The 17,220-nt window shown below is 38.5% G+C and overlaps 1 protein-coding gene across 5 annotated transcripts in view; it reads right to left on the reverse strand.

Moving 5' to 3' along the window:
• Positions 1–86: 86 nt before the first annotated feature.
• Positions 87–17,220, reverse strand: part of ripor1 (RHO family interacting cell polarization regulator 1) — a 64,786-nt gene continuing 47,652 nt past the window's right edge. For 4 of the 5 annotated variants that reach the window (XM_073815745.1, XM_073815744.1, XM_073815743.1 and 1 more), the window contains exons 7-23: positions 16,457–16,606; positions 14,268–14,331; positions 14,079–14,122; positions 13,035–13,160; positions 12,461–12,609; positions 12,210–12,339; positions 11,661–11,804; positions 8,104–9,027; positions 6,884–7,020; positions 6,477–6,633; positions 5,853–5,988; positions 5,555–5,716; positions 3,198–3,353; positions 2,706–2,902; positions 2,350–2,433; positions 2,009–2,099; positions 87–917 (exon numbers count right to left, since the gene is read on the reverse strand). In XM_073815745.1, the coding sequence (XP_073671846.1) occupies positions 820–917; positions 2,009–2,099; positions 2,350–2,433; positions 2,706–2,902; positions 3,198–3,353; positions 5,555–5,716; positions 5,853–5,988; positions 6,477–6,633; positions 6,884–7,020; positions 8,104–9,027; positions 11,661–11,804; positions 12,210–12,339; positions 12,461–12,609; positions 13,035–13,160; positions 14,079–14,122; positions 14,268–14,331; positions 16,457–16,606 (2,949 nt within the window). In that variant the 3' untranslated portion in view covers positions 87–819. The remainder of the gene's footprint in view (positions 918–2,008; positions 2,100–2,349; positions 2,434–2,705; positions 2,903–3,197; positions 3,354–5,554; positions 5,717–5,852; positions 5,989–6,476; positions 6,634–6,883; positions 7,021–8,103; positions 9,028–11,660; positions 11,805–12,209; positions 12,340–12,460; positions 12,610–13,034; positions 13,161–14,078; positions 14,123–14,267; positions 14,332–16,456; positions 16,607–17,220) is intronic. The other variant, XM_065283188.2, reaches the window with a different exon arrangement.

The following is a 17,220-nucleotide window of genomic DNA, read 5'->3' on the forward strand; positions in this document are numbered from 1 at the left end:
GCCAGTGGCATAAATCTAAGGAAGTGCATGGTGAATCCAACAAATGCATTTGCTATTGAGTATTTTAACATTTAACTTAAACACAAAACATTTACACTTCCAATGGGATATAGATATATAATCTGCATCAATAAACAATATGACATTATGGAATGATGGCACTGTTACACTTGGGATGGCAACAAGGTCCCCATGATATTTTGGGATTAAGGAAATGCTTTCCGTAATCCCCATCCTACTTTCTTGAGGCGTGACCCCCTAACTACCAACATACATTCTCCAAACAATATGTACACACATAAGCAATCTTTACAAAGTGGAAAATCACATACTGCCTGTTTGCATCAAGAAAATAACACTTTTCTTTAATCTCCCATCACTATCAATACAGTCACTGCTTGTATTGCTGTCCGGGGTCCTGCTTTCTTGAATTGTGAAGGCAACACCATTGGGCCAAAAAATAAGGCAGCAAAACATTCTTTATAAACCTCTTCCCACCCCATTCTCTCTATGTATCATCTTTTATCACTTTACAGTAGTTTATCTTAGGTCATCGTGAAAATTTTAACAACAAACACACTTGACGTACAAATCTTCTCATTCATTGATTATATCAGTCCATGTCTTGGAGGACACTGGTGACACTCTCCGTGAGAGCGGGAGTGGGATCACACTGATTTGTCATTTGAAACTGCACTTGTACGGTGAATAGTGTACTTTTGCGTTTTTAATAGTGTACATTTAATAGTTTTAATTGGCATGATCATGACAGTGAGTATACCGAGATACAAGTATATTTTTTCTGATCTTCTGATTGTGTTAGAAAGCTGTACTGGCCATACTGCCAGGTGAAAAAAGGCGTGACATTCCATCTTGTGACGACTCGATCTGTCTATGAGCAACCTTCCCCTCCTCACCTGTAAATAACAGAAATTACACAGAAATTAGAGACAATGTCCTCTGTTTACATACATTTTGACCAAAGAATTTTAAATATTTGACCATGATTTTCAATGACTTTTTTGCAATTACGAAGACATTTAAAAAATTATTTTGATGCAAATTGCTTCGCTAATAAGTAATTCAGACTAATTTTCAGAAGACCGTTCAATTCAGTGACAGACAGAAAATTTTGCATGTATGTTATACCAATATCTTTAAAATACTTTACCGCAAATCGTAACTAGAAAAATGTATGCTCACTTAAAGGGACACTCCACTTTTTTTGAAAATATGCTCATTTTCCAGCTCCCCTAGAGTTAAATATTAGATTCTTACAGTTTTGGAATCCTGATCTCCAGGTCTGGTGCTACCACTTTTAGCATAGCTTAGCACAATCCATTGAATCTGATTAGACCATTAGCATAGCGCTAAAAATAACTAAAGAGTTTGGATTTTTTTCCTATTTAAAACTTCACTCTTCTGTAGTTACATCGTGTACTTAGGCCTACAGAAAATTAAAAGTTGCGATTTTCTAGGCCGATAAGGATAGGAACTATACTCTCATTCTGGCGTAATAATCAAGGACTTTGCTGCCGTAACATGGCTGCAGGAGGTGCAATGATATTACGCAGCCAGAATGAGAGAATAGTTCCTAGCCATATCGGCCTAGAAAATTGCAACTTTAAATTTTCCGTCGCTCTTAGTACACAATGTAACTTGAGTCAATTTTTAAATAGGAAAAAAATTAAAACTCTTTGGTTGTTTTTTAGGCGTGATGCTAATGGTCTAATCAGATTCTATGGATTGTGCTAAGCTATGCTAAAAGTGGTAGCGCCAGACCTGGAGATCAGGATTCCAAAACCGTAAAAATCAAATGTTTAACTCCAGGGGAGCTGGAAAATAAGCATATTTTCAAAAAAGTGGAGTGTCCCTTTAAGGAATTAACATGATGTTTCCAGGACTTTAATTTACAGGAATTTAAACCATGGGAGCTCACTTGATGACAAATCCATTCTCACTTGCATTCCTGATCTTTTCTTTTCCTGTTGTTTATTTCATTGCTTACCTAGCACAAGCAGAGCTTGTTTGGCAGCATCCCGCACATCCTCTTTATCTGTCCTGCACAGATACACCAGCTGCTCAATGCTCTCTTTGGCCTATGATGTAAAACACAGACAGCAAGGGATGTAACTTAAATTCCTTACACTGAGGTGTGACACCGCATATAATCCAATTTCCATATCTTAGCAGCACAAGTGGGCTTTCAATGTTATTGTATACTGGATACAAACAGTTTTTCAAGAATCATCTGATGTTGGTAATGAGTTGTGGAGCTGAGGATGAGACTAACTGAATGGTTTTGGAGTGTTGGGGGCAGAGTTGTTTAGAGATTATGCACTAACTGACCTTCAGACATGCGAGTGCTTTACATCCACACACCCGAGTCTCAATGCTTTTATCCTCCAAAAGCTCCAGACAGCTCACCAGCGCCTGAAACAAAAGTGTAAGAAGAAATTGAGTGGATTAAATAACCTTTCCAAATAAGAAAGCATTCAAAGAAATGCAACTGACTGATGCTTTGATCTAAAAGGACATACAGCGCATTTATGATATACATTTATTTGTATGCGTGTTCCTCTGTATTGCTTATTCTCTACCAACTGAGCTACAGGAACACAAATTAAATAAATAAATAAATAAAATGCTTCACTACACTACCAGACAAAAGTTTGGACACACGTTTTTGGGCACCAGCATCTTACCCTCTCCCTGTGACGGGTTTGATCGGCTAGACTCCGTAGCAAGGAGCTGGCAGCACTGGAAACCTTTCCCCTAGGGTCCCTCAGCAGCATACTGACTGCTCGTAGGCCCTCCCTCTTCAGACTGCATTCCGGAGGCTTCTTCAAAGACCTCACCAGAACATCTTGATCTTCAGACTGTAGGCATTGAACAAGCCACACTAAAAGAGAGAAAATTGGGGTAAATTGGATAAATGGATGAAACTGATACACTGATGGGAAAATGTGTTTGTGGGGGGGGGGGTAAAATACATCAAGAAACCACAAAGACAGAGGAGTGTGATGGGACGATGGGATGGGTCGATACTACTCCAGTTGTATTTGCACAATCACTCTTGCTAATGAGTACTTGTTTTTTCACAACAGAGGATTTAAGGGTGTAGTTCATTTACACTTAAAGCTCCAGCACACATTTTATGCCCAAAAACTGCTGTCAATGTGAACGCTTAAATGTACCTTCTTCAGCAAGCTCAGGAATGTGTGCCTCCAGGTCATTCACTCCATCTGCTTCCAGGTAGCTCCAGAACTGGAAGAGCGTGAGAGTCTCTTTGGCCGTACCTCCACGTCTAGGCAACTTTCTCTGCAGGATACGTTCCACCAGATGCAGGAACACTAACAAACAACAAAGTTTAGTGTCACCAACTACTATCAAAGACTACTGTATATTCTAGACCAGTCCTTCTCAACCTTTTTTTCAACCTTTGTTACCCAATAAAATATACTTGAGCTTGACATGACTACACAGATGTATATTTGTTACAAAAATAACCAAAGGATAAGAAATGTCATCCATTTTGGTTGTTTTAGCTTAGTTTAATGCTTGATTGGTCTTATTTTGAATAATTTCTAATCTTCGTAAGGCCCCATTGGAAATTTGTTGGGGCCCCGCTGTGGACCCCAGCCCCCTGGTTGAAAATGTAGTTTCATGCAGACCAAAAATAAGGTCTAATCCTTATCAGTTTATTTTCGTTTATCTGAACCGCAAGAGATCATCTGCCTGACATGTTAAAGGGACACTCAATTTTTTTAAATATACTTATTTTCCAGCTCCCCTAGAGTTAAACAATTCAGTCTTACAGTTTTTAAATCCATTCAGCCGATCTCCGAGTCTGGCAGTACCACTTTTAGCATAGCTTAGCATAATCCATTGAATCTGATTAGACTATTAGCATCTTGTAAAAAATAACCGAAGAGTTTTGATATTTTTTCTTTTTAAAACTTTTCTGTAGTTACATCGTGTACTAAGAACGTCAGAAAATTTTAAGTTGTGATATTCTAAGCCTATACTCTCATTCTGGATAGGGCTGTGCAAAAAATTGATTTTTCGATTAATCGTTTTTTTTACGTGGTTGCTTCAGAATCGATTATCAAAGAGCAGAATCGTTTTTTTTTCATATTTTTTTCTGCAAACATTGAACGTAAGATTAGCGTTAATCAAATGACTAGTCTTCTTCACTTCTTCACCCTCTTTTTTGCCTTGCACGATGTTACCAAGGAGCGTGTCATTCTTTCACTTACTGCTTAAAATGGCGGTTTCAGGTGCTTCATCGACTATGATGCCTCCTTCACATAAAAAGTAAGAGGTATGGAAGCATTTTAGATTTCGCAAGCAAGACGACAACGATAGTGTTGTGGCTTTTAATTTTTTTTATTAATTACCCACTTGTAAACTTCTGTTCACTGTTCTTTTTTTATTAATATAGTATTTGTATTAAATCTATATTCATTGAGTTGAATCGAGTATAAAAATCGACCCGAGAACCTGAATCGAAAATTGAATCGAGAATCGAAATCGTTAGCTTGTGAATCAAAATTTAATCGATCTGGAACATCTGAATCGATACCCAGCCCTAATTCTGGAGTAAAAATCTAGAACTTTGCTGCCGTACCAAGGGTGCAGCAGGCGGAACGATATTATGCAGTGCCCGAAAATAGTCCCCAGCTTTTAAAGTTACCAAGGGGACTTTAATAAGGTGCTGCGTAATATAACGGTAAAACTCAACTGTTTAACTCTAGGGGAGCTGGAAAATAAGCCTATTTTAAAAAAAGCGGAGTGTCCCTTTAAGCAACCCATCACAGTGCATTTTTTAAATGTGAGCTAATCAAATATATATTAATATTAATAAGTTGATTGGATATAGAAAAGTAGGCGTTTCATTCAGATAGGGAACTCGCAGAAGACTTGACAGTCGGAGGGGGCGGGGTTAACCGATGCTCCGCCCAAGCAGTCACGCTGACCTCATCAGAGGTGCACCACAAGAGGGCGGAAGTACTTTTAGATTTTGATTAAAAGTTTAAAAGTTTTTCATTAAGTTTATAAAAGCACATGAATTTAACAAATATATAATGACCCACAAAGATCAATTATTTATAATGAACACTGTAATATTCTACTAAAAAATTAAAATTTGAAAAAAAAATTATTTCATTAATAATTTAATGCAGGTCCATAATGAATCATTGTTAAAAATTCAAAGCAGAAATAAATAGCAAACATAGTAGCACACCACACTTAAAATCTAAATATCATTCAAACATTTGATACTGAAAATACATTCAGTTTCTTTTTTATTTTAAAGCCAGCCAAACAAATTGAAACTGGTGATTTTAGCCAGTTGTTGTCTTCAGTTTGTATTTGCAAAATATAAGCTGATCAGTGAATAAACTGCCTGAGATTGAGACTAGTCAATATTTAATATACTGTACAGGAAGGTATGTTTCAGAATGCAATTTATGCTGAATGATTATTCAATTAATTAAAGTTACAGTTTAAACAAACGTGTACAGGCACACACGCACGCGCATAAATATACCTGTATCCGAAAAACCAGCGCCTCTCTCTGGGAGTCTGCTGGCATAAGCATTGCTGAGTGTCTGTATGAAAGTCTCTGTGGAGGTGCTGTACACACTGCAGCCATCCGTACACTGCCTCCATAGCAACACAGCCCCTTGACACTGATCTAACTGAGGAACAACTGCTCCGACATAGAAAAGAGAAAGAATATAAAACAGAAAATGTCAAGAAATATTTTATGAAACAAAGACACAAAGACATATTTTATGTGAAATGAAACAATTAAACAATCTCGACCAATCCCAGCGAGTCTTTACCTTCCTCTGGTTGGCTGTCCCCAGTCTTTGAGTCCTTGACAACCCATCGTATGAGCTCGAGGACTCGTGCCTCCCTGAGAAGACGGTCAAGAGCATACATCTCCCCACAGCGTAGAGGCCCGAATGTGCCCAACCTCTGTTCATAATAACAAAACACAGAGCATGAATGAGTTAAACACAGACAAGTCATAATGTGAGAGATGAGTCGAAGAATAGCAACTACAAACCTACTGGTAAGAACATAAAAAACAGTGTCCATTCTTAAAGTTTACACAATGATAATTAAAAACAATTAACCTTTTTATTACCAATAAAGTGCCAAGATATTACCATCATGTGATTAAAATGTTTTTGTTTTTTTTAATGCTTTGTTTATTAAAACAAGAGTAAAATACCATTTAAATTGCATGGAAAATGGACTTTGGTAATTATTTAGTACCATCACAACAATTATTACACATCACAACACCCTACTGTTGAATACAATCTCTTTACCGTGGTACCAAGTTGATTCAATTGCATTAAGTTAACTACTTACATTACAAACTGAATTCTGCACACAATGTAAATATTTTTTGTTGGTGCAGGTATTAAAGGGACGAACGTCTACATGAAGTGACTGACCAGCAGTTGTGAGCTGCAGTTCCTCAGATGAACCAGCAGGGTGTGATCTAGAGTCGGGCATCCTGTGCTGAGAGGAGTAGAGGGAGTGTCCCAACATGGTGCTTCACAACCTTCATCCTCCTCTGTGCTCTCCACAGCCGCTGGCTGCTCCTCGGTGCTGTATCCATCACAGCACACAAACACACATCAGATAAATACCAATAACCAATATGATACCATTCTTTAAAAAAAAAACAAAAGATGAGACTGAACTGGAATTAAATTGTAAAACCTTTTTTAATAAAGTTTTCCTTCTAAGCACTAGGTGGCAGTAGTGTTACATAACATTACATAGAGATGCATTTTGTTTTTCTACTACTAACCAATAGCATGACAGCATAAAGGTGAGACATATCTCAAGTTCTAACCTGTCTGTCACATGCTGTCTCTCACCATCCTCCTCCTCTTCCTCGTCATCCAGGTCTGATGTATTGAGAAAGTCGAAGCTTCCAAGTGCTGTCTCGACCGTCAAACTGACACTGGACGAGCGACTGCGACTCCGTGCCTTTAGATACACACATTAACACGTACACATAAGAGACTGACATTTACATCTATAGCATCTACAATATTTCTGTTTATATTTAAAAATGATATATAAAATGGCAAATAATGTGTATAAAAATCCATCATAAATAGGATGGCATCCGGTCATGGATGCTTATTGTTTAATACAGTATTTTAGTCTGGTTATAATACACCGGCTTGCAATATAGAAATTCCATATTCCAAAGTACCCAATACTTCTTACCCATTCAAGCCCATTTAAATGCTAATTCAACTGAATGAAATCCTACAATCTGACCGCCCCAAAACCAAGTCAGGGCTGGTCCTGGAAAAAGACTGATTCCCATCTCCTTATGTTTAGTCTATGACTAAGTTCACTTGTACAAGGAAAACCTGCCCTTAATAAACCCCTGAAACACGCCTGACAAATTCTTTTGTTTTGAGGCTTTGATGGCTATCGCAGGTCATCATGGATATGTAAAAGAGAAACACCCAAAAGCCTTTTCTACGCAAACACTACCAATTTAACATCTTAGTCAAGCAGGAAGAGTTACACCCTAACACTGAAGCCCCATTGCATGAGGACAGAGATTAAGTCACGTTTCCTCCGCTTTTAACCTTCCTGACCCTCTGTACCCCACAAAAGGAAAAAGCTGATCACAAATGCTGATCTAAATATGAAGAGCTCAGAAGTAAAAGCCGTTAGCGCCACCTCCGTCAAAAATGAGATACTGCTATTGATCGAAAACTCTCGGCACGTTCTTCAAATACTTTAAATCCACTTAATCCCGGCTCATGCCATTTAGAATTTTTCAGCAAAGTCCTCTAAGTGCATGGAAGAAGAATTGGATGAATGACGGTGTATATATGAGTCAGATTTTTTTTATTTGTTAAATACTAATGAAGTGAAATATAGATATATTTGTGAAAATAAGGCATTTCAATTACTGACTAATAACCTTTTCATTGCCATTAAAGTGACATTACTGAACCTCACATTTTGTTGAGGTAGACATAGTGGCGCACACATGCGTACATCGAAAAAACAAACTCTCAAACAGTAAATAACTTGGCTACTCACTCTTAGCGCCTCTTCTAGTAGTTTCAGCTCTTGTTCTAAGACTTGCAGTTCTGGGAACTGGCCTCTATAATCATCAAGGGAGGACATAACAGCACTAAGAGCCTCCCCCAAACAGGAATCTGGCGATTGTGCCTCCAAACTGTCCGTAGGTCTAGTTTCTGATAAAGAATCAGACTTTTTGACTAGTACATTGTTCGTTTCTGTCTTTGTGAGGTCATCAGTCCTACTAGCTTCAGTGTCCATCTGCTTTGACAAAGCATTAGGAGAAGAGTTGTCCTCTTTGCATGTGTCGAAGACAGAGCTGGGTCTAGCTTTTTCAGAAGTAGCTGATTGGCACGTTTTGCTACTTTCTGTACAGTTCTGTGGTTCAGCGGTGCAGGTTGGCTCATTGGTGGTGGCATCAGGAATGGGACAGATCTCCTGAGATTCTGGAACAACAAAACATGGTTCTGCCCGATGTGGAATATCGTCAGTTTCTAATAAACAGGGGGCTGTCGAGGTCACCTCAGTGGTCTCCAAGGATTCCCCACACAACCTGTCTGTCACAACACCATCTACACTTTTCTCGCTTATGTGACTGAGAGAGCGAGAATACCGGGGATGACCATTGGGCACTTCCTGTTTCACAGGAGCAACAGTGGTGTCTATTATAGTGGCTGCTGGTTTCTTCAGATCTTCCTCATCTTCGTCCTCATCCTCTTCCTTCTGATTGGCCAGGCGGGTGGGAGTGGAGGTGGCTGATTCACGAGGGGCAAAGGAGATTTCGATGGCTGGCGGAGCAGCTTGTACCGCAGGCTGAACTAAGTTTTTATGAGCGTGCCGCATTCCGGCGGAAAGCTGAGGACTGGAGGAATCGTCTGAGGATTCGGAAGAGTTTGACCATGCTGTTCCGTTCTCCATTTCTTCCTGTCTCCTCAACATATTCTGTGAGAGAAGAACAAGATTATGAGAATGAAAATGTATCAAAAATTTACAATAATGTAGTTGGTAAAGGTGTATATGTTGTTCTTTAAAACATTAAAGGGATGCTCCACTTTTTTTGAAAATATGCTCATTTTCCAGCTCCCCTAGAGTTAAACATTTGATTTTTTACCGTTTTAAAATCCATTCAGTTGATCTCTGGGTCTGGCGGTACCACTTTTAGCATAGCTTAGCATAATCTATTGAACCTGATTAGACCATTAAAGGAACAGTATGTAAGAAATTTATATCAATTAATCATAAAATGGCCCTGATATGTCACTAGACATTAAAGCAACACTAAAGAGTTATTGCTCTTTGCTCCCCCTACAGGTTAGAAGCGTAATTGTTCATTAGCACTGTCGTAAATACTGCAGCATAGCTGGCTCTGATTAGTTGTAGGTCTGCCGTAAAGCAAGTTTTTGTAGTTTTCACTCGAACTACAGGACCACTACCCGACGGTTGGAAACTTCTTTAGTGCGGTTTTGGCCGATAGAGGGCTGCAAAGCGAATGTGAAAGTGCCATTCACCCTGTTTTGAATGGATGAACCACTGAAACTTTTTTGGAAACTTTATTTTAAGGTAAAAAAAACTCTTTGGTGTTGCTTTAAGAAATCATGTTCATTGTAAACGTTTGGCATGGAGATTGCCCTGATCGCGTAACGTTATGCATTCTCCACATTAGACAATTGCACAATTATTGAAAAAAATATGGATTGAGGATTATTTTATGCAAAATCCGATGGAATATCAATATTTCACGTTTGGCATGGAGCAGCGCGAGCCTGGAATTGGACTATGGACGTGCTGTTTCATAATAAAGGTATGATGTCATTTTATGAATGAACATTTCAGATAAAACCTAGTTTCATTAAATGTATTATTAATTTTGCTAGAGCATTTATTTCATGAAACAGCACTTCGAAATGACATCTAAACCCTTTGTAATGATATATGGCATGACAAGTTTAATACCCTTCTTCATCAATATGATACATTGTAAACTTAATAGTTTGTAAACAAAGACTCGTCGGGTCCGCCAGTGTGGCCAGGTTGGCTAAAAAGGTTTAAAAGAAAAAAAAAACTTAATGTGTAGGACTCGTCACTTGCCATTGGCTTCTTGTAGCAACCAGTACGTTCCTGTTGGATCCTGCAGCCTATACTATCTGGCAACCTCGAGTCACGGGGGAGGGGAATGGGATACACCTCTACAGTAATTTGAAAGTGATTGCAGTACCATTTTTGGCCACCATCCTACATATGGTTCCTTTAACATTGCGCTAAAAATTACCTTTTATTTACTTTTAATTACTTTTGTTATTTTTAAGCGCGAAGCTAATGGTCTAATCAGATTCGATGGATTGTGCTAAGCTATGCTAAAAGTGGTAGCGCCAAACAGTAAAAATGAAATGTTTAACTCTAGGGGAGCTGGAAAATGAGCATATTTAAAAAAGTGGAGTGTCCCTTTAAGTTAAGTGACATTTCAGATTTAGTTTAGGAATTCAGTTGGTAGTTCACTGTTTGCAATGCACAAAATCCAGGTTCAATACCCAGGGAACGTTCAAATGTACCTTGAATGCACTTTAAGTCACTTTGGATAAAAGTGTCTGACATATGCATACATTTGCATAGATCTTGACATGCTTTGGAAACCTTATCCAGCTGAAAAAAACAGCATCAAACCAGCATGGACCAGCATGGGAATTATGCTGGTCTATGCTGGTTTAGCTGGTGGTCACAGCATAACAGCACCAAAACACAACATATGCTGGTATGACCAGCATGGGATGCTGGTGCTAATGCTGGTTTGGTGCTGGTTTAGCTGGTGCTAATGCTGGTGCTGATGCTGGTTTGATGCTGGTTTAGCTGGTGTTCACTAGAAAACCAGCACCAAAACACAACATATGCTGGTCTTGCTGTTTTTTTTCAGCAGGGTACTCTATGTAGGAACCTCTTCTAGCTGTACTACTTTACTTATAGGTACTTACATTAAAGACAACTGCCTAGGGAGGGACATCTAAAGGGAATTAAGCTAGGAGTAGAGGGGAGTACAGTATGACGGCAAAAGTGTGTTCTCAGCATTAGCAATGTAACTTCTGACACAGAGCATCATTATAGCGAACACCAGACTGGCATTAGGCCCAGAGAGCCAACACATTCGCTCTAATTAACTTAGGCTATAGTCACTCTCTGCCTCACTGGATAAATGTGACCACCCTTCAAAACAATAACAGCAATCTGTTAATATGTTACTGAAGGCTTTTGCGTTGATCCTTCTATTGTCTATCACAAACAGACTGACAGAGACTCTGCAAAACAATATGTAACTACAAACAACAACATGCACATGCAATTACAATATTACGAAATTACATGACACCCAACGATAACTACAGGACACTACAAAATCACTACAACTATAATTTACAAGATCTGAGAGAACTGCAGACACTGCTAATTATTAAAACTATGATTAAAGCATTCAAACCTGTTTTTCGTGCCCTCCGTCGTTCACGCTCTTTCAGCCAGCTACGGACTACAAACTTAAGCTATATGACTACACACACACGCTAGGCTTATGAGCCGACCGCACTTACATGGCTGGAAGGCAGAGCGCACCCCATGCGAACCGAGTTGACATCACTGCAGGAGCAGCTCTGAGTCAGTTTCTCTGTCAAAGTGTCCCGGAAAACGTCCAGTAGGGACCAGCGATGTTTGGACATCATGCTCCGTGGAGCTGTCTGCATGCAGTTAGTGTGGGATATTGGGCATGACTGCTAGCTTTGTTATGTAAATGCACTTTTGGTCTAAGTTGAGGTCTATGCAATCGTGTCTAACTATACGATTTGGTATTTCATGACCCGGGATGAAAATATTCCTGAGAAACTCAATCATATGTGGAGCCTATAGCTCTAAATGAAATCTTATGGGACTGTAGAGCTCTCCATTAGAACAGAGAATAAGTGGCATATTCATTTTGCAGTCATGCACTTAGCAGAAATGCTTGTTTGAATCAATTCAGATCACATTAAACACCCACAAATGTCAGACGCAAAGTGCAGTTATGAAAACAGATACAGATATAGATTTTAAAGGATGGGTCAATCATACTATTATATATGCATTTAAACAGAGGGCAGACTTACATAGAAGGCCTGCTCTCGTAGAGAAGGTGTGTCCGGAGGACTCTGGTTGTACGTTGAAAAGCGTTTATTGACGGTAGGAGCCTTGTTGACTGTGCTAGCTGAAGATGACTGGTCATCTTTGTCAAATGGACTGCAAAAAAAGACAAAACGTCAAAGTTGGCTGTGCATTTAAATGCTTTTTGTTTTCAAAATTTTGCAGAAGATGCACTGGTGTGCATATCCTAAAACAATATATCAAAAGCTATACTTACTTCCAAGAGACTTCTAGACTGAGTTTGATGGTGCCCAGGTCATTGATATCCACAGCCACTGTTTGGGGCAGGGCAGCAAACAGGTCCTTAGTCTCACAGGACACACTCCCAACTACCACATGATTGGCCAGGCTCTTTAGCTCAGTCACCTTTTAAACAAAATAGAAGATAATCTTACACTAACATAACCTATTTCAGACTTTGTCATCCATCTTAAAATTGTTAAAATACAGATTGGTTTACTAATTTGGAAGCCCATCTCTAGACAAGCCCATTTCTTAGACTTCTTAACAGTTTTGACAAATATAAGCTGCATTCCCATAATTTCTCCCCTGAAATTTCCTACCATTTACAGACTCTAAACTATCTATCCTTTCATACAGATGTGTCACACAACCAATGAGAGAGGAAAAACAAGTCGAAATCCAGCTGCTCTTCACTGCTGTTGTGTGCATTAATGTCTCACACTGACGTGACTGCGGTGTGTGTTTGACAAAAAAGAATCAAAGAGGGACTGTGTATGCGTGAGAAAGACAATATGAGCAAATGTGACTGTATATTCAAAAAAAGGTACCTTTATAGACAGGAACTCTGTGATGAGGGGGAGGAAGACCATCTCCTCACTGTCCCACACTTGCTTGCTATTGATTTCAATCCGACCCCGTAGTTTCCACCGCTGTCGACCATACTTCATAAAAATCTGTGGAGGTAAAATACAGTGGCCAGGCTTAAAATTAGGGTCTATATAAATTTGTCTACGGCACTGAATGAAGTTAATGCAAATACACCAAGCTCTAAAAACAACATTATACTGATTATTAGAGTGAAGAGGGGAGGAGTAAGATAAACATGGCAACATGGCTTTTGTCCGTTTTTTTGCAAAGTAGAGTCAAAGAACAGAGTGGGAATAACAGATGGGCCTAAAAAAACAAATCTCTACCACCCACTCAATCATTTATCTGAAGATAATCTCGAGTGATTTTCTTGTTCTTTTCTCACCACCTCCCTTCTGTCACATCCCTGTGGGCTCCTGTTGAGCAGGCTGTGCTTACTCACTGCACTGAATAGCCTGTCAGTTCTTATGAAGCACTTGCATATTAAACAGGTGGCGGTGGGGCTGACACATTAGCACTCACCCCTCTTTAAATACCCTTTGCCTCCACAAATCTGTTCTTGACTGCACACAGCAGAAGTGGTGCTAATGTTAGCCTTTTATTGTCCTCTGTTAGGTCATTTAGCAGACACTTTTATGTTGAGATGATAATCCATAATTTGCTTATGGTCACAATAGATCACATACATACATACATATATACATAGACAGAGAGATAAAATGTATACCTTGGATGATCAGCAAGTTGCATTGGATGAAAGTGTCTGCCAAATAACCCCTAGACCAAACTATCACTTTCTGTCATATGTCTCATAGACAGCAAAAAGCAGATGATGTCAAGACAACATGCTGGGACATATTTCTGAGTAAGACAGATTATTCAATGAGCAAAAAGTTGGACGGTATTTGCTTTTATCCATCAGGAGCTTATTGGGCCATAATTTGGTAGAGAGAAAGAGAGGGTGGTAATGAATAAACATCATAAACATAGCATAAACATCTCACCTCATATTGATCTCCTGCACAAAGCCGTGCAAAACCCGCTAACCCTAAAACAAAGGAACACATCATTATTCAAATACACATTTTGGCTCCCTATTTAAGCTAGCTTGAGGAAATATGATCAAAACTGTAGGGAACAGAGACAAGTAGAGATAAATGGATAAGGTAGATTGAAGGCCAGTTCTGTCTTACCCTTCATTTTGACGTGGAACTCCCCCAGCTGATTCTCCAGCTCACTCTCTAACATGCACATATTCTGCAGACAGACAGATAAAGACACAAAGCTTAAATAAACAGATAAAGAGACGGTGCTTAAATACACAGAGACAGAAACAGATTAGGGTTGCAGATGAGAGAGAGAGAGAGAGAGAGTTCATGGAAAATTCTCTTCCTATAGATAAATGCAGATCTTGATGTGACCATTAGGGTAATTAAAAGCACTTGACTGAGAACGGCCATCCACTCTTAATCAGATTGCTGGCCTGTATTATTTCCATAAGCATATCGAATTAGTATCATTGATCTAAGTCTCTGCATCCATCTGCCCGAATACAAAAATCATGTGGCCTAAGCAGAGTAGACGCCATAACCTCCTGACAATGTCGTACAATATAACGAGGAGCTGTCATTAACAAAACTACAGTACTGTGCAAAAGTCTTAGACCACTGACACCATTAGATTAGTTGTTTTTGCAATAGTATAGTGAACATATTTATTTATTTCTATCCTTATTATAATACAACCAGATCATACAGGAAATTTGTATTTAATATAAAAAATAACAATTAAAAGCTAAATTATTAAGTGTGAGCTCCTCTTAAAGGTGCCAAAGACTGGATTTATACAATATGTTACACTGTAACAGGGTATGTGCAAGATATGTAGCTTATTAAGTGCACAAAATGGTTTAACATGTCCATTTAAAATGCTAGGATTTGTCCCTGGAATTAAAAGGTTTATTATTACCCTATTTTAAAGGGTCATGAATATTAATATTGAGCTCTGCTTCGATTGGCTTTTTCTCAGAGCGGCTCATTTCAGTACCTCTGTGTGTGTGTGCAAACAGACCGTATGTTTAAGCCTGTATCAGATGTATATACAGATTTAAAATTAATAATTATTATTATTTTTGAAATAATTATTAATAAAAAATCATTCTGAGATTGGAAATGGACCTTTCTGAGTGCTAAGTTTGTGTTTTTTTAGAATGGACCTGCAAAATGTTACTGTAATGTCAATAGTAGAACAGAAGCCATTTTGTTCTGAAAATTGTGTACATACTTCCTGTATTTTCTGTTTGTATTTTAATGAAGAAAAATACATTTGGATGGCCATTAAAACTTTTCAAAAACATCAAAGCAGGTCGTGGCCTTAGACTTTTGGAAAATACTGTATATATTAAAATTGGGTAGTAATCCATTCATGTTTGTGTCAATTATTTTACAATGTATATAATTTACAGTTCATTGCATAAACACAACTATAATCAGTGATGCCCGGGTCAATGTATAAACAACCCGCACTCGACCGATGTTTTCAACTCGTCTGTAAAAAAAATAAATATTGTACCCGACCCCCTTCCTGGCCTGCATTTTTCAAAAGTAGTAATTGTTTAAAATAGTTAAATGGCATCTTTTATTTCAAACGATCTGACCGACTGCGACCCGAAAATCATTACAAATATTTTTGGATGACTCGTTACCGTGGTCACCGCAGGCACCCGCTCATTTTGGATCAAACCGCGCATCACTGACTATAATCCCTAAATAGCTGAAGTGGATTTTATTTAAATCCATTTCAGTTTTGAATTGATCACTACCACTCAGGTACACTATAAAAAAATCCAGCATGAAGTTAAAACAACTTGATTTTGCAAGTCCATTTAACCTACTATTTTAAGTTTTGGCTTGTGAAAAGTTGACATAACTTATAAAAATAAGTTGAAATTGTAGCATTCCTAAAAAAGGCAACAAAAAAATGCCTAAAAAGGACACAAATTGTACCTGCTGTGTTGATCGTATCTTAAAACGGTTTACATCATTCGAATCACAAGAATTTTACCCTCCCACGGTACACTGGAATTTTAAGGGGTTTTTAACCTAATTATTTAAGTTAAAGTAACTTAAAATGTATATGTTGATTTGTCAAAAATGCTGCACATTTTTACAGTGTACATTTGAGTTTTTTGAGGTGCATTTAGTTTACTAATCCTAAATCAAGCACATTTTACTTCTAAAATGGATTTCATGTCAGAACTGAACTTCATTAACCTCACATCCCACCTACAGTGTTTCCTCCTAACTTCTTGTCTTTATTGTCACGGTAATCACATTTCATCTTCCTCTTCCTGCTGTTCGCTCAACTGCCCACACCCTCTTACCTCAGTGTACTCTTTAAAGCTCTTGTTAGCTTCAGACAGACTCTCTCTGGCCTCCCTACTGCCTGGAGAGGCCGTGTAAGCTTTCACCATCTTATTGGCTCCATCTCTCAGTCTGCGCTGCATGCAGTAGGCCTCATAGAGTTCATCGATCTGCACATAAACACAACAACACAGCGTTTACTAAAATAAATGAGCTATATTACCTACGTGTAATACTGATGTGTGTGTTAATAAGAAATGTCATGTGCATTTTTATGATTTAATGAGGTAGCCCAACCAGCCACACAGTAAATATCCAGATGGTGATGTTGACCCGATAAATCAACTGTATGTACATATGCACACACAAACACACAGACAAACCACAACTTCTTGTTGTTAGTCGCTTATTGCCCAAGTACTTCCTGCTGGGCCTCACTGTCTACAATACAAGTAATTTAGATTTTAATGATCTATACGCACAACCATGAGCAAGTTTGCAGATCTGGAAGTCAATAATAAGGCAGAAAAGAGTTCAATCGTTACCATCTACAAACTATTGCCGAGCTTATATAAATATAAATGTTTAGGCAGATGTTCAGAGTAATACACACTGTGATAGCTATTTAAGCAAACAGTTATTCAAAACGTATTTACAACACGGGTTTACAACGTGTTTACAAAGCGTGTATCCATTTCTGGATGATGAGTCGAAAGAGGATGACTTAACTAAACCCTCTACAATGCATCTGCAAAATACTGTATACATATACGCACATAATCAT

Source organism: Paramisgurnus dabryanus, chromosome 9, assembly GCF_030506205.2.
Source record: "Paramisgurnus dabryanus chromosome 9, PD_genome_1.1, whole genome shotgun sequence".
Lineage (NCBI taxonomy): Eukaryota > Metazoa > Chordata > Actinopteri > Cypriniformes > Cobitidae > Paramisgurnus > Paramisgurnus dabryanus.